The 26,517-nt window shown below is 52.3% G+C and overlaps 1 protein-coding gene across 1 annotated transcript in view; it reads right to left on the bottom strand.

The window, feature by feature from the left end:
- Window positions 1-22,795, bottom strand: part of NLRC3 (NLR family CARD domain containing 3) — a 28,888-nt gene extending 6,093 nt beyond the window's left edge. Inside the window, exons 1-11 of the mRNA XM_075010743.1 lie at window positions 22,666-22,795; window positions 15,886-17,629; window positions 13,644-13,730; window positions 12,005-12,088; window positions 9,624-9,707; window positions 6,504-6,587; window positions 4,799-4,882; window positions 4,103-4,186; window positions 3,502-3,585; window positions 3,320-3,403; window positions 2,105-2,188 (exon numbers count right to left, since the gene is read on the bottom strand). Coding sequence (XP_074866844.1) covers window positions 2,105-2,188; window positions 3,320-3,403; window positions 3,502-3,585; window positions 4,103-4,186; window positions 4,799-4,882; window positions 6,504-6,587; window positions 9,624-9,707; window positions 12,005-12,088; window positions 13,644-13,730; window positions 15,886-17,629; window positions 22,666-22,765 — 2,603 coding nt within the window. The 5' untranslated portion in view covers window positions 22,766-22,795. The remainder of the gene's footprint in view (window positions 1-2,104; window positions 2,189-3,319; window positions 3,404-3,501; window positions 3,586-4,102; window positions 4,187-4,798; window positions 4,883-6,503; window positions 6,588-9,623; window positions 9,708-12,004; window positions 12,089-13,643; window positions 13,731-15,885; window positions 17,630-22,665) is intronic.
- Window positions 22,796-26,517: the final 3,722 nt, after the last annotated feature.

Genomic DNA, 26,517 nt, shown 5'->3' on the forward strand with positions numbered 1-26,517 from the left:
CCTGGTGCCCATTCAAAGGCTGCTGGCAGTGGGAGGGGGCTGGGATGGTGCCTCCTATTCACCAGCCAGCTGGGTGAGGGAGTGTCTTTTACTGGAACAACTTCTGTGGGTGAACAGACAAAGTTTCAAGCACTTCTCCAGGTCTGGCAGACACACAAACAGGCCAGGTGTGCACTGCAACTTAGAGAGGTGTGACTGTCACTGAGGGATGTGAAAACTCCACACCCCTACCCCGAGCACTGCCCTTACAGCAGCCGAACCCTGGTGCAGCCAGTGCTATGTTGAGAGGAGAGCTGCCTTTGGAGAGATGGAGTAACTGTGCCAATGGGCATTCTCGTGCCAGCTCCATCACAGCGGTACAGCATTTTACATGCAGACCTGCCCGACATGTCACAGCTAAAGACAAGGTAAAACAGACTGGTCAGCGTAATTTGTTTCCAAAGACCATTCAAGGTACAGTGGCCCATTAACATCTCTGCGGTCATAAATGTGGGTTCCTGGTTTATAGATGATTGTATGAACCATAAATTCAGTCTCTTTATTAGACCATGATTTTTTTAAAGGCTTATGCACCTGTAATTGCCAGAATCGCTTCTAGAGCCTTTTGAAAAACTGGTATCCTGTTAGCTATGCTCCAGGATTCCGGTACAGAGGCTGGTTTAAGCGATAGGTTACGTATCACAGTTAGTAGCACTGCAATTGCCCATTTTAGTTCCTTCAGAACTCTTGGGTGACACCATCTGGTCCTGGTGAACTATTTCTGTTTATTTGAGGCATTTGTTACAAAACCTCCTCTGACAACACCTCAGTCTGGGACGGTTCCTCAGATTTGTCATCTAAAAAGAATGGTTCAGGTGTGAGAATCTCCCTCACATTCTCTGCAGTGAAGACAGATACAGAGAGTTAATTTAGTTTCTCCACAACCATCTTGTTTTCCTTCAAAGCTCCTGTAGGATCTACATTCTCCAGTGGGCCCATTGACTGATCAGCTTCCTACTTCTGATGACTCAGATATTTTGCTGTTAGTGCTTGAGTCTTTCACTAGTTCCTCTTTGAATTGTTCGTTGGCCTGCCTGATTATACATTTGACTTGTCAGAGGTTATTCTCCTTTCTATATTCCTCAGGGTTTGACTTCCACTATCTAAAGGATGTATTTTCACCTCGTATCACCACTTTTTGCCCTCCTTGGTAGGGGGGCAGTGTTTGGCCCTTTTACAGGTTTGTGTGTGTTTGTTTTCAGTTGGCATACGTTGAGTTCGCAGCTGTATTACGCTATTCTTCAAAAGTTTCCATGCAGCTTGCAGGCATGTCACTCTTGTATTGGTCCACTTAACTTCCATTTAACTACTTTCCTCACTTCTGTACGGTGCCCCTTTTTGAAGTTCAGTGCTTCCATGGAGGGTTTCTTTGCTACTTTCCCCGACGTGAATGTTACATGTAATTACATTATAGTCCCTATTATCGATCAGTTCAGCAGTATTCACCTCTTGAACCAGATCTCCTGCTCCACTTAGGACTAGATCAAGAATTGCCTCTGCCCCAGTGGGTTCCAGGACTAAGTGCTCCAGGAAGCACCGAGAGTGGATTTATGGCTCATTACCATGATCTGTAAGTCAGTAGTTCTCCCATTTTTGTCCTTTGACTGCAGCTGTGTTTCAGGGCCAAATTTAGCCTTAATGGTCTCTTAGAAATCAAGTGGTAAATTTAGATGTAACTACTCACACCGAACAATCTGTCCGACCTGTGCCTCTCCCGGCCCCGAGGGAGTGCGGTGTGTGGCTTGAAGGCTTGTCACCTTCACTACCACAAGTTGGTCCAATACAAGATACTCCCTCCCCCACCTTGTCTCTCTACTATGTTGGGACCGACACCCCACAATCCAGAAGCAGCAGCTTTCAGTCTGCTGGATCTGAACCAGTGAGCTAGACACAGACTCTAGCATGTCGTCTGTGAAGCTGGAATTCTGCGGCTGCCCCCATTAACCTCCCCCTCTGCTCAGCTGTGTCATGCCGAGAGCGACCGAGGCCCAGGGAAGGATGTTGGAGGCCATTCAAAGGCAGCTAAAGAACAGGAACCAAAAATCAGGACCCAGGTGAAACTCACTGCAGGGACATGAGCGCCTGGTTCTCCTTCATTGCCAGCGCAATGGCTTTGACTCCTTCGTCATGCAGCAGGTTCGCCGCGAGACTAGAGGCAAAGTATGGAGAAAGGAGTTAATCGCTGGGTGATGTCAGACAGCTGCCTCTGGCAGCAAGAAGCGCAGTGAGACAAGTGCAAAGGGAGTGAGGGAAGAGACGACAGGCGGGAGCTAAAAGGCAACCAACAGGAAGCAATTGGTTTCTACAGTGTAAGGGTGATCACTCTGTGGAACTCACTGCTGCAGGACACAAGCAAATAGTGTCAACATTTTAAAACAGAGCTAAAACGGTCCTAAGAACAAGCAGCGTGCCTGCACCGACACTAGTCAGAAAAACACTGCAAGGGCTCACACCATCCTCGTATGTCCGGGCATCTGCCAATCGTTAGTCAGGGTTAGGAGGCTTCTACCTCTTCCCCTCCCTGCCCTGCAATGGCAGGACATTTCACAGTGGCTTTTGTCTTCCTCTCAACCTGTCGCCGTAGGCCAGCTACTGCCTAGCTGCACTGCTGTCTTCTCTGCTGACGGCAGACGCTCCAGACCGATCACCGGTCAGGCCCACTCCGGGGTTCTACATCACGCTTCCCACCCAATGCCAAGTTACAGAATGGTTAAGCCAGGCACAAGTTCTCTCCGGCTGCAGCTCAGACCAGACCAGACCTTGCAAGAAACCCCAGGACCTTAACCTAACAGAATTGCTCCATTATCATGTGGCTTGGGGTTGCCACTGGAAAACCCTCACCCTCCTGCCCCTCATGGCTTGTTCCCCTGTTCTCGGGCTCAAACAGACCCTGCCAGGGCAGGCCTGGAGTCTGCAGATGCCGATTCTGGCCCTGGCAAGGGGAAGGGGTGCCGTGAAGAGCAGTCCTCCTGCCTTGACTCCCCCCCGCCCCCAACTACAGCCCCCCAGAAGCAGCAGAAGTGCAGACGGAGGATGATCTGCAGAGCTGGCGGCAGACAGGAGGATGCTGGTTTGAGGCGACTCCCAACAGAGGTGATGCCCTGGCTCACCTGGTACCCAGCCTGAGTGTCCCCCGTTGCCCCTGAGAAGCGCCTTTGGCCACAGCTGCGTACCAACCTGTCCTCACACAACAGCGACTCTACCCCGGGGCCATACGGGCGCCACGTGCACAGCACAAGCCAGGGAGAGTCGCCGCCCTTGGCAAGCCACCCCCACTTACTCAAGGTTCCTCAGCGTGCAGTTAGCGCGCAGCGCGTTGGCAATCTCGGGCGCCCCCTCTTGGCCAATGGAGTTCTCCCGGAGGCTAGGCAAAGAAAAGAGACAGGACAGGTGGCTGGGTGCAGAGTCCCTCCTTCCAACTGGGCCCATGGGGAGGAAGAGAGAGCAGAGGCCAAGACTCACTTGAGGCTGATGAGGCCCTGGTTGGAGCGCAGACCTCCTATCAGCGCCGTGACCCCCGCGTTGCTGATCGAGTTGCTCTGGAGGCTGAAACACAGATACAGCAGAGTCATAACTGGACGCACACGGTGGCATTCGTACTCACCCAGCACTGGGTGGGTCGTGAGGCGTTAGCCTTGGGTGGTCAAGAGTTCAATTCCCCATGGCAAAACGTGCCAGCCTGTTGGACATCTTGTTAGATGAACCTCCATGCTCTACCCTCCTCCGATGCTGCCACCATACCGTGAGGGAGACTCCCAGGGAGTCCTCCTGGAATGGATTCCCTGCTGGAAATACTGGTGTGCAGTAGCAGACCCTCATGTCCCTGGTCATTACCCTCAGCCCTGCACAGCATCCATGGGAATTACCACCTCCCTGGTGCCCCCAGAGGCCCCTACAGCTTTCCATGGACATGAGTTGGGGGAACAGACCAGGATGGGGGCAGGATCCCTCTAGATCACATCACACTGCTCTGGGAGAGCAGAGTGGTGGAGCAGCCTCTTAACCAGCAACCCTAGGCAGTGAAGAACAGCGTTTTGGGATGCCCCCAGCTCTCAGGACTTACTCCAGGGTAGCGAGACTGTGATTCACTCTCAGAGCTTCGGCCAAGGCTATGGAGCCAGTGTCCCCCACACAGTTACTGGAGAGTCTGCAGCAAAGGAAGAGCAGCTATCAGCAGCTGTGAAATTGCAGTCGGAGCCTCAGAGGCAGGGGGTCCCAGTCAGCCCCAAGGAAAGCCAGCGGGTGCCTCCTGCTAGGCCCTTAGTGAGGGGGCAGTTTGGCAGCCTCACAGCGGGAAAAGCAAGTGGCCTGCCCGTTTCCTTCCTGGCACACGCCCATCTGCGTGACCACAGCTGCACACAGCGCTGGCACCCCATGCCACAGAAGGGACTGGGGTCGGTTTCTCTGTAAGATCCCAACTGATCAACTACCAGGCACATCACATGGAAACTCTGATGAGTACAAAAATGTTCCCTCCGTGCTTACGGATTGTCTCTCTGCCCAGCCAGCCCGGGGCACAGGAAGAAACTGCTGAGCCCAGTGTTCTTGGTCCAGGTTCTGCCCTTCTGAGCCACAACCAATCAGCCCGTCCTTCCCTGAGCACCCCCACTGATTTCAGCGGGCAAGGGGTGGCACCAGCTGGCCTGTTTTGTGCAGCATGTCACAAAAGGTTGGGACTGATCGCAAGGGGGCTCAGAACTTATGGTCACCCTCAATCTCTGCTCATCTTCTGCCGTGCAACCTCTCCACCAGTCCTTACATCAGTTCCCTGAGAGTCCCGTTCTGCTTCAGTGCTTTCGCTATTTGCTTGGCTCCCTGGGGCCCAATGGAGTTCTTCTGCAGGCTGCGAAGAGAACAGAATCACCCACTAACCTCAAACAGGGAGTCAGTCCTCCACCAATAACACACACTAACTTTCTCTTCCTCACGTCAGCACCCGCGTCGCTGGCTGGCACACTGCTGCTGTGGGCTCCCCTCGTGGGGCTGTTTCTACCCTCATCCCATCTCTGCGATGCTCTCCTAGCTGCTCACATTCTCTGGATCGCTGCCCCAGGGGAGTGGCTGGGTTGACTCATACGTCAGCGTGGAGGATGGCCAACCAGCTAGCCTGGTCACATCCAGTAAAAGCCATGATGATGATGATGATGATGATGGTATCGGCTGTTACCATATGAACAGACATTGCCACCATCAAGGCGACTCTCTGTCCATCAAGCACCACCCTGACATCACTCTTTTACCTGCCCTATTTGACTTGACCTTAAACTCATAGGGCTGGTGGGGACCTCAGGTCGTCTTCTTCTCCAGCCCCTGCACGAAGGCAGGGCCATGTATACCTGGATCATACCAGACGGGAGTTTGTCCAACCTGGTCTGAAAAACCACCAGTGATGGAGATTCCACAGCCTCCCTTGGAAGCCTGGTCTGGAGCTTAACTATCCCTATGCAGGTTGAACCTCTCTAATCCGGAACACTCGCGTCCAGTAACATCCGTAATCTGGCATGATTTCAGTTTGCCAGACAACCACTTAACTTGGTGTGACCAAGTTTCCCGTGGTCCTGTAAAGTTTGTTTCCAGCCACCAGTCCTGGCTCTCAGTGTTCCATGCAGTTATTTAGCTGTAATTTACCCCTAAATGTCTTTTAAGAGCCCAGTCAGCAGTGGAAGAGTTGGTAATGTGCTAGACAATATTGACCTCCTGTGGTCTGGCAAATTCTCTTGTTCAGCACCGGTCAGGTCCTGAGGGTGCTGGACAAGAGAGGTTCAACCTGTAGTCAGGAGAGTTTTCCCAGTATCTTACCCAAATCTCCCTTGCTGCCAGTTAAGCCTGTTGCTTCTTGTCCTACCTTCAGAGGCCATAGACGCAGAACACTAGAACTGGAAGGGACCTCCAGAGGTCATCAAGTCCAGTCCCCTGCCCTCCCCACAGGGCCCAGCACTGTCTACACCACCCCTGTTAGATATTTATCCAACCTGTTCTTAATGATGGAGATTCCCCAACTCCTAGGCAATTTACTGCAGTGCTGAACCACCCTGGCAGTTCAGAAAGGTTTCCTGGAGAACCGTTCATCGCAGTCCTGTTTATACCAGCTGCTCCTGTGTTGGAAAACTCTTACCAGGCCCCCACTCAGTCATCTTTTCTCAAGACTAAACTTGGCCCCTTATTTAAGCCTCTCTCGGTGCAGAATGGTGGCAGCCTTGTGACTGGGTTTGGGCACACCCTACCACTGGAGGAGCAGCTGTGCCCTGAGCGACAAAGCCACAACTCAGTGTCTGAGTAGAGAGGGGAAGAGGTCAGCTTGTGGGGCAGAGAACAATTGCTCCATCTGCTTGCACTCTTGGACGGCCCAGCCAAGAAGGGGAGTCAGCAGCAGACGGCCATGACTGCAGCGCTGCCTTTGCAGGTGGCCATGGCAAGGAGCAGACAGTGAACCATGCGGGAGCGCGGGGGTTAGAATTACTCACTGCAAAGTCATCAGCTTGTGGTTGGTTAACAGGGCGTCCGCCAGGAATTTAGCACCATCTTCCTTGATCGTGTTATTCTGGAGACTGCAGAGATCAAACACCACAATCACTGCAGCAAAACTGGGAGCTAGAGCAGGAGGCAGCCACAGGCTGACCCAGCTGGTTTCACGTTAGACGTGCCAGCTCCTGGGAGTCAGAACCATGAATGCCCAGGCACCCGAGCTTCCTGCGCTCCTCTGCTTTTCCTACTGCGCCTCCTAAGACTGGTCTCCCTTCCCACCTGCCTTTTGGGACTGCCCCATGCCCCCAGCAGCCAGCCTCTTTTGGAAACCTCTTACCCTTCTGCCTCCCTGGTGTCTAAGGTGCTGGGGTTGTGTGACACACTCCAATTGTCACAGCACACCCAGCCACCCTTCCAGGGCAGGGCCTCCACGGAAACACCAGGACACCCTCTGCCAGGCATTGCTTTGAACCTTCCTGGGGCCAGTGCACCGTTACCCGAAGGCCCCTTCACACCACTCAAGCAGGGCTGCAGATTATGGCCCTCCTGCTGCCTGAATGGGGTAAAACTGCCAGAGGGTAACCAAGGCATCAGGCCCTTTGTTTTTTATATTGTCTTACAGCCACTTCTACCTCTCAGATCCTCCCCCGTCCCACAGCGCAGTCAGAGGAACACAAGAACGGCCATATTGGGTCAGGCCAAAGGTCCACCCAGCCCCGTGTCCTGTCTGCTGACAGTGGCCAATGCCAGGTACATCAGAGAAGGGTAAACATCACACGGTCCATCCCCTCTCATCCAGTCAGTGTTGTAAGGCCACCCAGATCACGGCTAGTCCTGGTGAACAGCCACCGGTGGACCCGTGCTCCAGGACGTGATGTTTTGTTTTTTTTTTAAAGCACTCGGTGAGGGCTGTGGCCTTCACAACATCCCCCAGGGATGAGTTCTGTGGGCTGGCTGGGCCTCGTGCAAGAAGGTTCTTCTTTTGGTTTGTTTTAAAACTTGCCGCCTATTTTTTAAATAATCCTGATTTTTAAATATCCACTGGACCTCAGTGGGGAGAACAACTGAAGAAATATAAAGATGACAGCAAGTCAACAGATATTGTACTGAATAATAAGACATACTTATCAACCTGTACTCCCCTAACCAGATCCATCCCAGTCCCCCAGTCAATTAAGTTATGCCCTATGACAAGAGCATGGGGGAGGAGGGAGAATTCAAAGTCATTCTGGACAGCTGGCTGTGGGCAAGAAGATATAAGTAGAGCTGAGCTGCAGCAGAATTACACAGCTTGACTTGCAACCAAGCCCCAAATCCACCACACTCAAACTTGGGGGGTGGGAGGCCTCGAAATGCAGATCTCAATTTTGGTGCTTGAGCCAATCTCTAGATTTAACAGGCTTCATTCTCGTCTCGCCTTGGGTTCTCTTTGGAGTAAGTCACTGGCTTCCTGTTCCTGACTTATAGAAGCATCTCTGGCTATGTCTACACTAGCCCAAATCTTCGAAATGGCCATTTTGAAGATTACTAATGAGGCGCTGAAATGCATATTCGGCACCTCATTAGCATGCCGCCGGCCGCGGCTCTTCGAAATTGCCGCTTTTCACTGCCACGTGGCTCGTCCAAACGGGGCTCCTTTTCAAAAGGACCCCGGGAACGTCAAAATCCCCTTATTCCTACCTGCTGAGAACACCACGCAGCAGTTGCTGCGTCCGTCATGGCCGGACGTCTGTCTGCTGATAGGAATCAGGGGATTTTGAAGTTCCCGGGGTCCTTTGGAAAAGGATCCGTGTTTGGACGAGCCGCACGGCAGTGAAAAGCGGCAATTTTGAAGAGCTGTGGCTGGCGGCATGCTAACGAGGTGCTGAATATGCATTTCAGCGCCTCATTAGTAATCTTTGCAATGACCATTTGCATGGCCATTTCGAAGATTTGGGCTAGTGTAGACACAGCCCCTGAGAGTAGCCCCAGGCCCACTGGATCCGGAACCTGTGAAGCACAAAATTCAACAGGTTCGGTTGCTCAGGAATTGTGTGAACAATTCCTTTCATTTCAGTCCATCTGAGCCAGAGGGCCTACATCTCCAGGGCCTCAAAGTGCAACTCAGTCAAACCAGCTGAGTTTCTCCTCACTCCGTAGCCAAAGTGCCAACAAGAAGTCCTCTGGCACCCACGTTACACCTACGGGTGTGCAGTACAATCACAGGCACAGACAAGTTGCCCAGGACCTGATCTAATCTTAAAGAAGAGGGATGGTGGAGAAAATCCAAGAATGCCATGCAGAGGTTGCTGCGTCCCTCATGGCCAGAGCGTCTAGAATCAGCACATGGCGGTGATGCCTGGAAACCTCTGCCATTCTGACAGACATTTCAGCCCAGCACCGGACGCAGTATTTCCAGCAGTGGGACAGCCCTTTTGGGACGATGCCACTAACCACAGCATTACTGTAAAATGCAGCATCATCGGCGAGTGCATCCCGCACTTCAGCTGGGCATCTGGAGAGAGCTAACCCCTTCCTGGGTCCTCAGTAAAAATTAAGATGGACAGTCAGGAGTTGTTTGCTTCTGCCAAAGCCCTGTCAGGAAAGGGTTATTCCTGGACATTGCAATGACCCATCATTTCTATGGCCCGTGTAACAGCCCCTCACTGCTCGCTGACTCTACCTATCCTGAGATAAAGGCAGCTGTTTACTATCTGTAGTCAGTGGGACCGACCTCACAGCCACCATGGACAAGGTGGTAGGGGTGCTCAGCTCAATACCACTGGCAGAAGAGGCGGGGCCTAGGGCCATCAGCCCTTAGCACCACCCAGACCATGGCGCTGGGACTCCCCCTGTCCCTCACAGCCACGTGGAGCAGCGCTGCTGTGGTACTTCAAAGGGTCCAGACCTCCTGGCCCCTTTGAAACATTAGGCCCCAGGGCAACTGTCCCCTGTTGCTCCCTCCCCAACCCCCAGCAGCAGGCCTGCCCACAAGTCTTCTAGTCAAACCATTTGAGCACCCGATAGCCAGTGGGATGAAGATGGCTCGCACCCACGCAGCCGTCTCTCCCAGGCGTAACTAAGTCTATTAGGAATTTGCTTTCAGAGCACACCAAGGAAGGGGAAGTATCAGCACTTACTTCAGCGAGAGCAGGACTTGGTTTATTTTCAGAGCATCAGCCAGGGCTTTTGCCCCTTTAGGTCCAATGGCGTTACTGCGAAGGCTGGGGAGACGGCAGGAGAGAGAGAGAGAAGCTAAAGTTAGAAAACCAGAAAATTCGGGATGAAAACAGACATGGTCCGGCCAGGGAGAGCTAAGGGTGACAGCTCATTTGATCCCCCAGCTGCAGGGGCCTTAGCCTCAGTCACTGGATCTCTGGGCGCTGTTAGGGGGCTTCCCACATCATCCTAGAAAGAATCATCAGTGATCAGAGTGCCTCTGGCAGAGCGCAGGCCGGGGCCTTCTCCCAAGCAGGGCCTGTCTGAACTAGACCAGAGCTTTTCAAACCAGCCTTCCTGACTGAACCTTGCCAGGGAGGGAGACTCCACCCTGGCCTTCCACAAGTTGCTCCAATGGGGAATTACTCTCGTTAAGATTTGTACCTCATTTCCCCTCTGAATCTGAGCATCAAGCATTCAGCTTCCAGCCATTGGGCTGCGTTAGCGCTTTGGCTGCTCAGCTCCAGAGCCTCTCATTAGTTTCCCCTGTAGGCAGTGGGGCCTGGAAGGGATGAAAGCTCAGGCAGAATGCGTGGAGCTAGGGGTGGACCCCCCCCCGGCCCCTGGGCTCAGCACCACCTGGACCAGGCTGTCTGGCAGTGACTTCAAGGACTTGCAACAGCCGGGAGCCCGGGCCCCGAGCAGGGCCCCACTACTTTTTTTCATCCATGGGCAGAAAAAAATTTGTTCTGTGCACCAAGGCATGCGTGGAGGTGCCCCACCAAAAGAAACACAGGCTGCCGGCAGTGGGGGACTGTGGGCGCTCTGCTGATCAGCTGGGCAGCTCCTGAATATCTCTCAGGCAACTGCCCAACTGCTCAGCTTACAGGGACCTGAGGCCCCGGGACAATTCCCTCCTTGCCCCCCACCATTGGTGATTCTGCATGTAGGCATTTACAGACCAATCAAGTCACCCCTTCGCCTTCTCTTCATTAAGCTAATTAGCCCTCTAATTTTTCCATCCCATGCACAGAGTGACTTTTTATGTACACCGAGGCATGTGCAGAGGTGCACCACCAATAGAAACACAAAACATAGCTGCGGGTGGCTGCTGATCAGCTGGGTGGCATTTCAATGTCTCCTGAGCAGCCACCAAGCGCACAGCTCACAGGGAACACGGCCCAGGAGCTCCGTCTGTCAGCATGAGACGGTCATTGTGGCTCTTCTCGGAACGCTCTCCGCCTTATCCACGCCTGGGGACGCTGTTTCAGTCAACCCGTTTATACGTTCAAGGATTGCATGAGCCCTTCTGACTACAGCATCGCACTGGGAGCTCATCCTCAGCTATTGACCCAGCATGTCCACCTTGTCTCTCTGAGTCGCTGCTTCCCGGATAGCGTCCCCCCATACTGTCAGTGTAACCTGGGTCCTTTGTTCCTGGATGTGTAACTTTACAATGAAAAGCTGGGCACATTTCACTCAAAATTTGATATCCTCTGACTGTTATTACTGAAAATCATTTACATTACAAAGAAACTCAGAGCGACTTTGCCACACCCCAGGAAGGAGTCACACCGTGCCTTGCATTCCCTGTATCAATAACTTTTTGGGGTCCCTCTTTTTGAACCATTGTCATAGGCCATGTTCCACGTCGGATCAGGGCAGGTTGTAAGACATCCTTGGCACACTTAATATACTAGTCACTTGTAACAGGCTCCTGACTGCCCCAGGTAATGTCCACGTCCCTAGGGTAGGCGTGAGTCCCATCGCCTTCAGTGGACACTAGCTCAGACCACCAGTGAGCTAGGAGCGAACGCTGCTACCAAGCCACCAGAGGTCTTTGGGATGGATTCTGCAAGGGGAAGCTTTGGTGAGCTCCACCAGAACATCCCAGGAGTGGGAATGTGCAGAGCCCACTCCAAGAAGAATCCTGAAATCTGGACCGCTCGTTCCTGCAGAACATGGGGTGGCAGGGGAGCAGCGTAGGGATTCCACCCGTGTGTTATTCCTCCACTGGAGGGCACAGCATGAGCCTTCCTTCCTTCCTGGATTTCAACCACTCCAGCAGTTTTGGTGTTGGAAACTTTGAGCTTTGGGGACAGCTGGTGTTGAAGGAGAAAACAAGTGAGTATTTCCCTCCCTGGTCGCCAGTCAAACACTACATGGACGACATTCATCTCTTCTGGGACTGACTGCAGGAGGTACGTCCAGTGAGGAGAAATTAAAAGTCAGCCTTCATCACACTTTCTATTTCATCCTTTCTTTTCAGGAAAGAAACAGCTGATGAGGCACGAGTGCCCTGCAGATGCCTGTGTTTGCCCATGGGATGGAGGACATCAACTAGGAAACACACAGAACTTACTCGAGTACCGTCAGGCTCCTGTTGACCATCAGGGATCTAGCGAGGGCTTTGGCCCCCTTGTTACTGATCTGGTTCTCTGCCAAGCTGCCCAGGGGAAAAAATAATGGTGTTAGTCTCTGGTCTAAGGAGGACAAATACAAATGCCCTAGCCCATTACACCCCTAGAAACCCACTGCCAGCCACATAACCCGCCAGGACACAGAGGAGCAAATCGGCATGGAAAGGGAACGTTGATTTGACAGGGCATGCATCATGGAAGCGACCGTATTGCAGTTGACCAGCACAATCCCATTCATTCATTGTACAATACTGTTAACTCTTTGGGAGCCAGTTCCCCACGAGGGTTATATGGTCCGTGGATCGGGGGCAAAGGCAGGTGAGGGAGAGGTGCTGATTGCTGAGACCCCCTCCCTGGACCGGAATTCATTGCTGCAGTGAGTCCCACAGCCCCAGCGAGACGACCCTGCCCTTGGCAGAGCTCTGGGGCTGGGGCTGACGGTGCTGTCTGGCTAGGCCCCAGTGGGAAGGTGCTGTCCCTCACCAGGCGGATGGTGACTCATGCAGGAGTGAGACGGAGTCTGGGCAGGTGCACAGAGCTCTGGGAAGGAAGCAGTAGGTGGGGAAAGGCCAACTCCGCTTGCTGGGGCCCGGTGCTCCAGACTGGGGAGGGTTTCCTGCTCTCAGGGGCAGGAGAGTAAGGAGCAGAGCCCAGTACTCGGTGCCCTGTGGGGTTAGCTGTCTGCCCTGCAGTTTTCAGACATGGTGACTACCCCGACCTGACTCTACCCTTCCAAGTAACTCCCAGACTCGGAGATCTTATGGCCACAAGGGCCCATCGTGAGCCACTCGTCTGATCTCCTGCATATCACAGGCCACAGACCTGACCCCACCCCCTCCCGTAATAGCCCCTCCCCTCCGGCTGGGTCACTTGGCTGCTCAAACCTCACTGGAGAGGCTCCAGCAACCTGCCGGCTGATGGCATTGGGCAGTTCTCTGCGCTGCTGGCCGGGGAGTGCCGGCACTGCTCGGAGCCTGGCAACTTTGGTGACAAGTGCCGAGTCTCCGAAGAGCTCACAGCACCTCCCCCTGCACTGCACCAGCGCTGCGGCCTCTGAGCCCATGGGCGCTCCTCCTGGCTCCGGCCGCGCTCCAGACCTGCCCTGCCCCGAGGAAGCGGGGCACGGCAATGTGGGGAGTAGCACTCCAGTGGGCCAATCCCCAGCCCCCCACCCACGGCTTGCTGCTGTCCTGTGGAAACCGTCCCACCCCCGCCCCCCGATCATTTTTGTTGCTCTTTTCTGCTCCTTTTCCCCTCCTAATCGATCTTTTCTGAAAGGGGACAGGCAGAGCTACGGAGGCTACTCATGCTGGGGGCATTGTCCTGGGTTTACAGTGGGGGTTGTAGGACACTTTCAGGTTTTTTCCCTCCCTCTCTTTCCTAAAGGCCCTTGTGCTGCTCCCTTTACTGACTGCTGCATGTGGAGGGGCTGAACAGGCAGAGACGCCGGGTGGAATGGTGTGTCGAGGTCACGTCTGACACCCCAGCTTAGCTCATGTGACTGCGTGGGATAGTCCCTGCCCTTTAGCTGATGGGGCCAAGGCAGTGACACTCCAAAACGGTCCAAATGCCAACGCTTACCTCATCTTCTGTATCTGACAATCCTTCACGCTCAGCACGCTCCCCAAGAGCTCCATCACGTTGTCCTTAAACTTGTTGTTGTCCAGCCTGGCCAGCAAAGCAAACAGACGTGATGGCTGAGAACAAGGTACATCGATAACAGGAGGAGGAGAAGATGAGAGGTCTCAGAGAAAACAAAGAGGCCCGGAGCTGTGTAAAATCTCTGCTCCATTGTTCACAGAGCAACCCCTCGCAGAAGCAGCGTGCCCCTTGAGACAGTGCCTTTAAAATGGCCTCCGCTCCCGCATGCGCCAGCAAGGCAGCGAGATCCAATGGCTCTCCCCATGGCCAGAGAATGTTCTGTACACCCAGCACTGGAGGAGTCTGTTCTCTCCAGAGAACAGTCACGCTTACCAGCCGCCTGGGTAACTCTGGGAGGTGCTGTTCTTCCAAAGGTACGGCCTCTAAAAACCTGGAGGGGCTTCGCTTACGCAGCAGTCACACGTCAGTTCTTGGTGTTCCTCCAATGCAAGGCACTGTAGGAGTGCAAAGCCTACTTGGGTGTAGCGATACCGGTCTCTGTGCTGCCTCAGAAGTCCCTCTTTATAAAGTCTTATCACAAGGTCATTCATTACCATTAAATACATGCTCTAGATATGCACACCTCTAAAACGCACCGTGTCGGAGCCAGAGCCCGTCCTTGCTACCTGGACGTACTCAGTCTAATTTTAGCGACAGCTGACTGTCTATCGAAGCTTCACACGGTACATAACTGGTCAGCGTTAAAGACCCAGCAGAGCCCCAGATTGCTCAGGGATCTGAGAGTGGAAAGCGAAATCTTCTCCTTGCGAGCTGCTGATTCTCGCCCACCCAGCCCGGCAGTAATGAAGAGTCTTTTAAGGGCCGTCTGTTGGCCAGCGTGGAGGGATTGAGGGATCCGAGTCCGAGTGGAGAAGTACTACACAATATGAGTGCCAGGGACAGGACTAGCTTGCCTCTCGTGGTCCCTGCTAGCCCTATGAGGCCAGGGTATCATCCCTCGCCTAGTTAAAGTGACACCGGCCACGGTAACAGGCACTCAAAAGTGAGGGCGACTGAATTAGCCTCTTCTCCTCAGAGGTGCAGGTACCACATGAAAGTAGTTCAAGGAAAACTGCCTTCCTCCTATTAGTTTTGTTCTCTCTGCCCTCCCCACTTACAGACTCTGGTCTCTTCAGAAGCCCCCACGATGTAGTTCAATGGACAGCTCAGCAACCATGGACAGGCACCGGTAGCAGCAAACACAGCCCAATGGCTGGTGTATTAGCTTTGCTGCTTTCACTTCCCCGGCTCCTTTCATCCACAGACCACCAGGTAGTTTTAATATATTAGACCAGTGGTGGAGGGCCTGTGGCCTGCAGACTGCACACTGCACGCAGCCCCCGGAGCTCCACCTGCGGCACATTGACCCCTGCCTTTCTCCCCACACGTGCCTCTAGCGAATGGGGCACTGGACAGCAACACTGCCTGGAGCGTTGCGAATCACCCGGCTCTCACTCTGCTAAATTAGCTGCTTGCAGCATTTCAGCTCTCAGAGGAGAGTGGGGGACGTGCAGGGACAGAGCGTGAATCAGGGGACTCGCCTGCTCCGAAGGCGCTGAGAGAGAGGGGGAGGAACAGGTAAGTGCTGCTGAGGCCCAACAAAGCGACGAAGGGGTCACTCATGAGGTCTACCCACTATTCCTGGCTGCTCATCTCTGTAGTAGACCCACAGACCAGAAGGGACCATCATGATGCTCTCACCTGACCTCCTGCACGTCACAGGCCTCAGAATCTCACCCATCCAATCCTCCAGGACACCCTGGATTAACCAAGCTTCCCACCATGCCTGTGGAGCAGGTATTATCCTGTCCTCTTTACAAGTGGAGAAACAGAGGCACAGAGCTGGACTGACTCGCCCAAGGTCATACAGCAGGTCAGTGGTAGAACCAAAAATAGTCCTAGAATCATCGGACTAGAAGGGACCTCAGGAGGTCTTCTAGTCCAGTCCCCAGAGGATCTCAAGGACTAGAAAACCTCAAAAAAGTCTCCACTTTCATCCCCCAGCCCTGAACATAAATACCCCAGGGCCACGCCATCCTCATGAGTGTATTTCAGCTTGCAGGACAACAGTCCTGAATAATGTAACGGCCACATACCCTTTAAACGGCTGCTCCTTTCTACTGCATGTCATAGAAATGCGGGAATGGTCTGGTTCCCTCCCTGAAGCCCCAGTCTGACTCACCGGAGGTTGCTGCAGAAGAGGAGCTGGGAAAGCAGACTTTTGCAGATATTGTCAGTGAGGCAGTTGGAGAGGTTCGTCTCCTCCAGGCACACCTCAGAAACCTGCAGGAGATAAGCCAGGGCAGAGCAGTTCACAGGTGTTAGCATCCCGGCCAAGCTCTCGTTTTTCAGAGCTTCCTCCACAGTCTTGGCCAGCTCCATGTGCTGCGCTTCATACAAGCACTGCATGACGTTCACCGTCCTGGAGGAGATGACATAGTCCGTGTTCAGGCAGCTCTGCAGGAAGCTGATCACATGGCTTCGGAAGCTGTTGTGCTCATCCTTCACCAAGAGCCAACCGGAGAGCAGTTTGTTCACCTGCGGGGAGAGAAGGCCAGAGAGAAAGCGCACAAAGATATCCAGCTGTCCATGCTCCGACTGCAGGGACCTCTGCACGGCATTCTTAAAGTGATTGAGGAAACCGAACTTGGGCCAGGACATGCCACTCTCAGTGAAGAGGTCAAACATGGCGCGCTTTGCAGAGGTGTAGTAATAGGTGGCTGCCAAAAACTCCTGGAGCGTTAAATGGGAGAAATAGTAGACAGTGGAGAACTGTGTCTCCTCCTTGAGTAGCATCCGACTGCACAAGCTGCCTTGTAGTGATGAGAGGTCTATGCCATAAGCTTTCATGTCCTGCTCATAAAACACGTACTTCCTCTTGAGCAGGCCATAAAACGCCAGTCGACCCAGGTTACCAATAATTTTCTTGCTGTTGTACATGGCTTGCTCTGTCTGGGGGGTCTCTCTCTGCTTCTCCTGCCAATCACTATTCAGTGCCATTTTAAAGTAATAGGAGTAAATTTCTGATAAGGTCTTAGGAACGGCTGCCATTTCTTGGAATTGATCAGTGCTGTTCTTTAGGAAATAGCCCATTGAGGAGGCAGATATCCAGCAAAAGGCAGGAACCGTACACATTGTGTACAAAGATCGGTTAGCCTTGATATAACCCAAGACTTGACTGGATAACTCTTTGTTCTCAAGGAACATCTGATCCAAGAAGTCCTTGATCTCCGCAGCTCCGAAACCTCGTATTTCTGTCATCCGGTCAACCAGGCCACCAGGAATTTGGCTGGCAGCTGTGGGTCGTGACGTGACCCAAATGGAAGCTTCCTGGAACAGGTTGCCACGGATAATATTGGTGAGCAGACTGTCCACTTGAATCTCTTTTTTGGGGTCTGTGCAAACAACTGTGTTGGAAAAGTCTAAAGGGGCCTTGAACTCATCCAACCCATCCAGAATAAGTAAAGTCCGGGCAGCGCCACTGGAGATAAAGGTGGGTTCTGTGATGTGAGGGAATGCTGACCGGATGAGCCTCTCAGCAGAGATTTTCTCAAACATGTTCAGCTCCCGGAAGGTGAGAGGCAGCACAAAAATGATGTCCTTATTGATCTCCCCTTTAGCCCACATGCAGACAAAGAGTTTCACCAAAGTGCTTTTGCCAATCCCAGCCACACCCACGGTCACGGAAGTTCGAGGAGGAATGCTGACTTTCGAGAGCGGCAGAAAGAGCTTCTCCAGCGGGATTTTCTTGGAGACGTTTCTCATGCCTTTGGTGGCCTCAATCTGCATGATGTCATGCTCTTTCTGCTGAATGTCCGTCAAGCCTTCCACAAGCAGAAGGTTCGTGAGCCTCTCCAGTTGGCCAAGTTCCACACCTGTTCCATAGCGGTTCTGGAGACTCTCCAAATGCTTTTGCACCATCAGGTCTGTGTAGAGAGAAGCAAAACAGGTCAAGAGAGAGACAAGAACCACAAGCCTAAGCAACAGGCAGAGTCTGGTTTTTTCTCATTATTGCGGGGGAGAGAAGCCAGATGGAGCTCCTGAAAGCCAGGGAAGTGGGTTTGAAAACCCACAGCCAAGACGGAAGGTGATAGTGGCTGAGTCCTCATTAGACACTCCCACCAGCTGACAGGGCTGGAAGTGGTTTGGCAGCTGGTTACCCCTGCTTTGTCAAGTAATTCTTTGCCTGAATGTCAGGACAGGAGACTGCACCTACCACTGAACCACCTAAGTTTGATGGAGTCCTCTCCTGCAGCCCCCCAGCACCTGCATGGCTCTCCCTGCTCTATGCGCTGTAGCACTTCATCCAGGCTCCTTTTAAATGGCTGAAATTTGAGCGGGCACTGAACCTCAGGCCTCAGACTATGCTTGCCAAATGTCCCTTAGCAACCAGTGCTCTCTGGAAGCTGAGCGCTTGGGCGGCCTCCCAGCAGAGATTCAGCTGTGGCCCAGCTAACTAGCAGAGCGCCCAAAGGCACTCACAGTCAGCAGCCTGTGTTTCTGCTAGCAGAGCACTTCTGCACATGCCTCAGTGCACATAAAAAATTTATTCCACCCATGGATGGAAAAAAATTAGCGGGAATTCTGTTAGCAACCCCTTCATTCTCCTGGTAATGCTAGCACCTTGCTCTGCCTGCCAGTTACAACAGGCACCCAAGTGAGATCTGGTTCAGCACAAGTTCAGCTCCACATCTGTCAGCACAAGACCCTCTCTCAGAGGCCCCTACCCAGAAATACACAGTTCTGAGGCTTCCACATGAGCCTGGTTTGTGAATTAGCACAATTCCACTGGCAGAGCTCAGCTCAGAGGTGGTATACACTGGAATGCCACCCACTGTCTCCTGCTCCCTTAAGAGTATGGCAGAGCCTCGAAACGGAATTGTACATTGAAGCAGAGGGTCATTAACGTACATCTTTGGACACCCTCCCTCTTAGCCGCTTGCCTTGCTAGACTCTCTTGGCCCAACTCAGCTGCAACGGGTCAGGAGGAGGTGCAAATGACACACACAGGCACTCACAGGCCTTGTCCACAAGGAAGTTTTATGTTCTAGCAATACTGTTATCCATGTGGACGCTCTAGTTCTGAGGTACGAGTGGCTTTTCTCGATTTAACCTCAGCTCCTTCCCAAGCAAGAAAGGTGAAACTGACAGAAGCCATTTGTTTATTGCAGAAGGCGTGTTCGCCTTTGGATCTGTGCTCAGGTCACACCGATATAACAGTTTAAATTCATATTGAAAAAGCCTTTTCTGTGTAGACAAAGCCTACGGGAGTGCAGGTGAAGTCTAGTCTCTGTTGCTGAAATATGCACCGCCAGGGGCTGAAAGAAGATGTATGTTGCAGAAAATAAGACTTCCCCAGACTCATTCAGATTATGCTGTCAGTGACTCCACTTTGCCAGTGCGTGCTTCCCAGGGGTAGCCCCATGTCGGCCTTGTGCGTTCCATGCAGGGTTTAGATTGCAAAGCCCTTGGGATGGGGACTGTGGTGCTCAGTAAATCATTGTCAGAACACGGCCATTACTTTTTAAATATAGCACAAGACTTCTTGTTTGGAGCCTGTGGGCTGCGGGCAGGTTGAAATGAAACGGAAGGAGACTCATGCGGTCATGGTAGGGAGGGGCTGCTCTATGCTATTAGCCTCCAGGCTGGAAAGCCCTGATTGCATTATTCACACTTTCCCCATGACACCACATATCGAGGTGGCAAATTATTAGGCATCATTTATATTTATTTATGCTGCAGGGATGCCTGAAGCAGAGGGATAAGACGACAATCGGTGCATGGGCTGGGAGGCTTTGAGAGCCGGAGCCAGCTGGTCCTGGGCAGCCGGTGGGGTGTAGCTCTGCCCACACAAAAACTCAGTCCTAGATTTCATCCCCCTGTGATGCTGGGCCAAGCTTTTGCAAACCCGCTCACTCTGTTCAGCCCTGGCCACAGCCAGATCCCCGAGCACTGGGTCGCCATGTTCACCCACAGCCGTGTGCCGAGGGCAGTCTGGTCTTTCACGGTGCAGTATGTGTGACGCACCAGAGGAGCCAAGACATGTGCACTGAGCCCCAGCCCGTCTTGGGGGCGGTGTGGAACAGCACCACCCCAGGCAGGGCTCCTAAACCAGACACAATCCCTCGGGAAGCTACCAGGGATACAGGTGGAGGTGGGCTGCTCGCACAGGGGCTGCAGCATCTCATCCTGGTAATCTAGAGAGCTCTGCTGCCAGGGAGAGGGCCCAAGTGCTGGCATGGCCTCCTCCTCAGTCCCATCTCCCTTCCGGGGTCATAGCACACCAGGGGCAGTAGGAAAGAGCAGTTCCTTCCCCAGAAGGGATGCAGGGGCTGAACTCAGCCACTGTGCTCAGGGTGAAGAGATGCCCCCCGGTCCCACAGAGCCATTAACACACACATGGAGAGACAGATCAAGCAGACAGCAGCCTGGCACTCTTGCTTCCCATGGTGAGGCATTGCCAAGCTGGGACACGGAGGCTCCAGTCTCTCTCCTGCTCTCCAAACACCGGCATTCCAGCAACAGCCCGTCACCCAAGCTCTTCTTCCACATCCCGCTGCTTCAAAGTGCTGGCTTCTTAGCCACTCGCGGTCAAACCCATAACCCCTCCTGCCAGAGCCACTTAAATAATGGGGTTTAACTGCTAAGGCTGTCAACCCTACGTGGGACCCAACTTGAACCGACTGATAGAGCTCTGTCTCCTACACTGCTGTCCTTTTACCCACAAAAGCTCCTACCTAATAACTGTGTTAGTCTCTAAGGCACAACAGGACTGCTTGTTTTTGTGTAGCCATGTTAGCGCTGAGATGCTAAAACTTGATTTTCCGGCAAAATGGACAGCTGTGGTGAACTGTCGTGCAGCCCTATTCATCTCCAAAGGTCCAGGCGTGCTTTACAAACTTAACGAGCAAAACTACTGCGATCCCCAGGCCAACCCTGAACAGCAGCTGCCTCTGGAGTACAACTCAGCCACAAGTAATAAAGGATCTGGAAGAAGAGGTAAACAGCAAGGTGGCCACGTTTGCAGATGGTGCACATCTACTCAAGATCGTTAAGCCTTGAGCAGACAGCTAAGAGCTCCAACGGGGCTACACAAACCTGAATGACCGGGCAACAGAACGGCAGATGAAGTTCATTGTTGATAAATGCAAAGTAACACACACTGGAAACCAGAATCCCAATGAGACATACAAAATGATGGGGGCTAAATTCGTTGTTGCCACTCAAGAAAAGTCTGAAAGTCATTGTGGATAGTTCTCTGAAAACATCCAGTCAAAGGCCAGCAGTAGTCAAAACACAAACAGATTATTTAAGAGCTATTAAGAAAGGGATATAGATAATACAACAGAAACGATCATTATGCCTCCGCGGCACGCCCACATCTTGAACACTGTGTGCAGATCTAGTCACCCAATCTCAAAAAAGATATATTGGAGGTGGAAAGGGTTCAGAAACAGGCAACAACAACGATTAGAAGTATTGAACGGCTTCCACGTGAGGAAAAATTAATAAGACTGGGACTTCTCAGCTTGAAAAGAAATGACTGAGGGAGACATAATACAGATCTATACATCATGGCTGATGTGAAGAAAATTAAGAGAGAAGTGTTATCTACTCCTCACAGCACAAGAACCGGGGTCACCCAATGGAATTAATTGGCAGCAGGTTTAAAAAACAAACAAACAAAGAGGGAGTATTTCTTCACACCACATAAAGCCAAGCTGTGAAACTCCTGGCCAGGTGATGTTGTGAAGACCGAGGCTATAACAGGGCTCACCAAAGAGCTTGGTAAATTCACGGAGGACAGGTCCATCAGTGGCTCTCAGCCAGGATGGGTAGGAATGGTGTCCCTAGCCTCTGTTTGGCAGGACTGGCAACGGAGGGATCATTCAACGACTACTTGTTCTGTTCACTCCCTCTGGGGCACCCGATTGGCCGCTGTCGGAAGACAGGACACTGAGCTAGACAGACCTTTGGTCTGACCCAATCGGGCCGTTGTCATGTTCTAAGCCACCGCCGAGAAGCTCAGCAGGGCTCAGCGGTGAGTGTTGGAAGCGAAGCTCCAACCGCCCCTGCAGCAGTGAGTGCCATGGAGGCAGAGTGTCCTGGAACGGCCTCAGCTGGAGCACTGCGCCCAGTCTTCTCCGCAAAGGATGTGGAGAAAAGTGGAAAGGGTCCAGAGGCAAACAACCAAGGTGATGAAAGGGATGGAATGCAAACCCTGTGAGCAAAGGCTGGCAGAGCTGGGCAGGCAGAGCTTGGAAAAGAGGCAGCGGAGAGGGGACGTGACAAGAATCTCCAAATGCTTGAACGTCTGCCTCCGGAACGGTGGATGAAAGTTGCTCTCTCTCGCCACGGAGGACAAGACAAGCAATGGGGAGCACAGCCCATCCAGATTAAACCTCAGGAGAAACTTCCTCACTGCTGGAACAGCAGGAGAGCGGAACATACATCTCGGGAGGTGGCAGAAGCGCCTTCAGTGGAGGTTTCAAAGGCAGCTGTACAGCCACCTGTCCGGGATGGTTTAGACATGACAAATCCTGCACCTGGGCAGGGGGGTTAGACTTGGTGACTTTTGTGGTCTCTTCTCACCCTGTGTTTCTAAGACGCTGTGACTACCGTTTCTCAGCCTGAGGATGTGGGGGGTCTATCACAGGACTGGGTGGATGAGGTTTGGTGGCCATTCTGTGCAGCAGATCAGACGACATGATTGCGATGGTACCTTCTGGCCTCAAAGTATCTCAGAGGTAGCGTCCCTAGTTGGTTGCCTTAATCGAAGCGGGGCAGGGGAGCAGACCCGGAGGTCCTAGTTTGTCCTTACTCAAACAAAGCCCCCCATGGTGCACCTGGCGGCTCAGTGAATGCTACAGGTTCCCATCTGCTGGCACACGGTGCTGACATTTGCCCACACACACAGACTGTCATGACACACATACAGGAGACAAAGGAGAGCATCTCCTACCATAGACGGTGATGTGGAGATAGAGTTGGGAATTGGTTGTCTCAATGTATGTCTGCAGGGACTGGGAGGCGTAGCTGCCCTTTCTAGCCAGGAGATCCATTACCACCTTCACCTGCTCCGACAGGGAGCTCGCCTCCTGCACCTGGCCTGCCTCCTCAGATAGCCGATGATCTCCACCAGGAGCTGCGGCGAGATGGACCTCACCAGCTGCTTCCGATAGCGGTTGAGCCAAACCCCTGTGAGAAAGAGAAAGAGGAGGGACGATGAGTGTGAGGCATCCCTGACAGTATCTGGATCATCTGTGTGCTGAGGACACATTGCTCCGTGGCGAGAGGAGGCAGAAGGGGGATAGGCAGGTGTCTTGGAGACCACCCAGGTCTGGCAAGGCGCTGCTGGGACCAGGCAGTCTCTGTATACAGACTCTACACCACAACTCAGCAGAACATGCTGCCCAGAAACAAAATACACAGGGGGATAAAACTGAACCTGATGAGGTCTGTCCAAGCAAGGCACAAGACTGAAGTTATTGGATGCCAGTGAGAGAATCCAACACCAAGTCCAATACCAGCTGACCTATGAAGGTCCTGCCCCGTTATTTTTGCTTCTTCCATGAGAAGACACATCCCAAAGACAAATGCATTGGTGGCAACTAAACCCCCTTCTGAAAGAAAGGAAGATTTGGTGGAAAATCTTGGGAAATACAGATGCTGCCCATTGTGGCTGAGCGAATCACTTTCGGCCAACATGAGTTTTCACCAAATACTCATGTCAAAAACTCAAACCATTTCTGGGCACTTCTGCATAGCCTGGATTGGGCCAAAAGCCAAAACATCAGTGCTTAATCTGTACCGGGGCTGGCTAGGATGAGCCCTGGAACCTCACAACTTGGCACATCAACTGTGAAAGCAAATGGATTGCTTGAGCCCCAGCACCTCTTTCACTGCCACGAAAGCGCGGCAAAGGTCATTCTGGAAAGTTTTCCTCCTTGATGACCAAGTGAAGCACCAGAAAGTCTCATCTGCCTGCTGTTTCCAACTCCACTAAAAAACCTGGTCAACCTGAGGTACGCCTCCCAGTCTGAATGACACCTCCATGGACTCAGCGTTGGCCCTGCCTTGCTTTACAATTCCCTTGGCCATTCTAAGGACATGGGAGAGGGGCAACATTTTAGTGGACTTTTGGTGGTGCGAGAGACAAATTTCAGCTCTTCTTCAGGTGTGGGGGGGGAAGATAGGACACTGCAGACATGGCTGTTGCTGCGTTTCTGGTGGGTCAAGGAGGACAGCCAACGTGTCTTCGCGTCTCTGGCCACTTTCTGAACGTCTCCTTATTTCAACTGGACTTGGTGTTAGGAACTCAGAGCTCGTTTGGGTATTACATTCAGAGAGGAAATGCCACCTAAGCCTATTAGAAAGGGACTCTGCAGGTGTCAGCTACAATACAAAAAGACTTTAAACCAACATCTTTGTGTCCTGTGTGATCACTAATCCCCACTCCCCCTTTCTGTGCACTGCCCAAGACAATGTGGGCCAGCTCTGCTGAATGGAACAGAGGCTGTGAGAGAATGCACCCCACATGCCCCAGCACAAGAGTCCGGGTCCAGGCTTTGAGGGGTTAAAAATCATTTCTGTTTGGCTCACAACAGGAACCCTGGCAGGTGCCACCAATGACATCACCAAGATTAATGTCAGCGATGACAGCCCCTAATTGTTATGCAGTTGCCTCCCCCACGGCTCACCTTCCATCAGCGGGTTCCAGTGGCATTAGAGGCCTTTGGACAGGGCCTTCTTTCTGTCTGCCTTGTGACAACTGGCGAGCAGACTCCACTGTCTTCCCATGGACTCTGCTCACTGCCCTCTCAGGCTGGGTCCCCGGCAAGGGCAGAGCCTTCACAGCGCACGTGCCAACTGCTAGCCTTCTTCCATGTTTCTGCAGGAGGAGAAGAAAAGCATCAGCCATCACCACACAAAACCTGGCCCGCTGGCGCCTTTCCTCACAGCCTGCTGGGAAGCAGGAGGGGAGGTAGCCAGAACAACCGGAAAGGTTACCCTGCCAGGGGACACGTGAGCCGGTTCCTCTGAGAGAAGCTTGTGCCACCTCTGGCCAGTGAGGCTGCTGACTGTACAGGACTCTGCTGAAAGCTTACAGTAGAGGCCCTTCCCACAGCAACCGCCAGAGCGTGAATTGGCTGCGAGCTCCTGAGATTCTGACTCACGGTCACACCGCAAAGCGCTGCCCCCTCCAAGTCCCATGCCGGGATTCATGATACAATCACCTGATCCCCACAATGTTAAGGACTAAATATCCATCTGTGCATGCCCCACAGGCGGCAGAGCTGGCATCCTGCGACATCGTGCCAGGACGCAGGCACATCGCAGTCTAAATACACTGACGATCTGTGCCAGCTTTCTGCTAGTCTTTTAGTACTTCTGCAAATGTACACGACAATCAAAACCAACATGAATGGCCCAACTAGCTCCACCAGTTCTTTCAAACTTCTTGGCTGCAATTTCCCCAACTCTCCTAATTTAGAGAGATACCCGAGGATTGTTGTTATCATATGAGGACATCATCAGCTGTTTTTCCCCCATGCACAGAACAAAGATATTGGTTGAACTTCTGCCTCTTCTGAATTATTATTGATAATTCCACTGTTTTCAGTTAGGAATGGACCAATTCCATTGCTAGGATTTTTTGTTGTTGTTGTTGTTGTTCCTAATGTACCCTCTTTTTATTGTGCTGGTTATGGATTCTCTGTTGCTTCCTTTGTCAATTTTCTACAGTGTCAAACTAATGATTTACATCTGCACTATCAATTTCCCCTTTCTTTATTAAACATTTTTATTTTTCATAGCTGCCTTCCCTTCCCCTCTAAACCATGTCGCTTTTTCAGTCCAGTACAGCCTCCTTCCTCAAATATGGGACTGTGCCTTTTTGGTGCTTTTAACAGTTCCCAGGGTTCATGCACCTTCTTCTGATTACATCGTCCTCTCCGATGACCTGGCTCACAACTGTTTTCAGCTTTTTCAGTACGAGAGACCATCTCCCCCCACAATCTCATCCAGCCAGGACCCAGTTTGGAGTCCTGGGATTTCCCCATCAGTCCATTGGTAGGTTTGGGTGAGGTTTGGAGATCGCCCCATAAAAGCAGAGCAATGATCATTACCAAGAACCAGGTTTAACTCCCACAGCCTTCTACTTTATAGATCTCAAAGTGCTTTAGGAAGGCTAGGAAGTGCCCAACCAGAGAGTACAAGGTTAAATAAGAGATTAAAGTGAGGCAAAGAGGGAGCTGGGAAGAGACGGTAGATCTCCAAAGGTCGCAGTCCATGGTCAGTCCATGCTATTGCAGCCAGGAAAGTACAGCCCCAAAGTGTTCCTGAATATTCATCCAACTAAAATTCCATCAGTTTGCTTTCTTAGTATTTGCAGGTGGTGTTAGTCATTAAGCCAATACCAGCTCCATTGGGATGTGCAGGGATGTGTACACTGTGTTCAGTTTTTCTCTCCATGTCACATAAGACAAGAAAGTTAGACAAGCCAGAGGCAGCTCTTGACTCAGCCAGGCATAGTTCACGCAAGCGATCCACTTCCTGGACACTACGTACAAATAAATGATAGCCACATAAGCACCACCCTACGCCAGAAACCTACAGGCCACTATTCCTACCTGTGTGCCTTTACCTTCCATCCAGGACACATCACGTGAGCCGTTGTCTACAGCAAAGCCCTAAGATAAAACCGGATCCGCTCCAATCCCACGACAGAGACAACCACCTATGAGTATTCTGTGAGTCGGTAAGATCTTTATCAAGCATTCTTAAAATTTACATACTCAGCTAGGGAAGTGAA

This window comes from Carettochelys insculpta, chromosome 16 (assembly GCF_033958435.1).
Source record: "Carettochelys insculpta isolate YL-2023 chromosome 16, ASM3395843v1, whole genome shotgun sequence".
Lineage (NCBI taxonomy): Eukaryota > Metazoa > Chordata > Testudines > Carettochelyidae > Carettochelys > Carettochelys insculpta.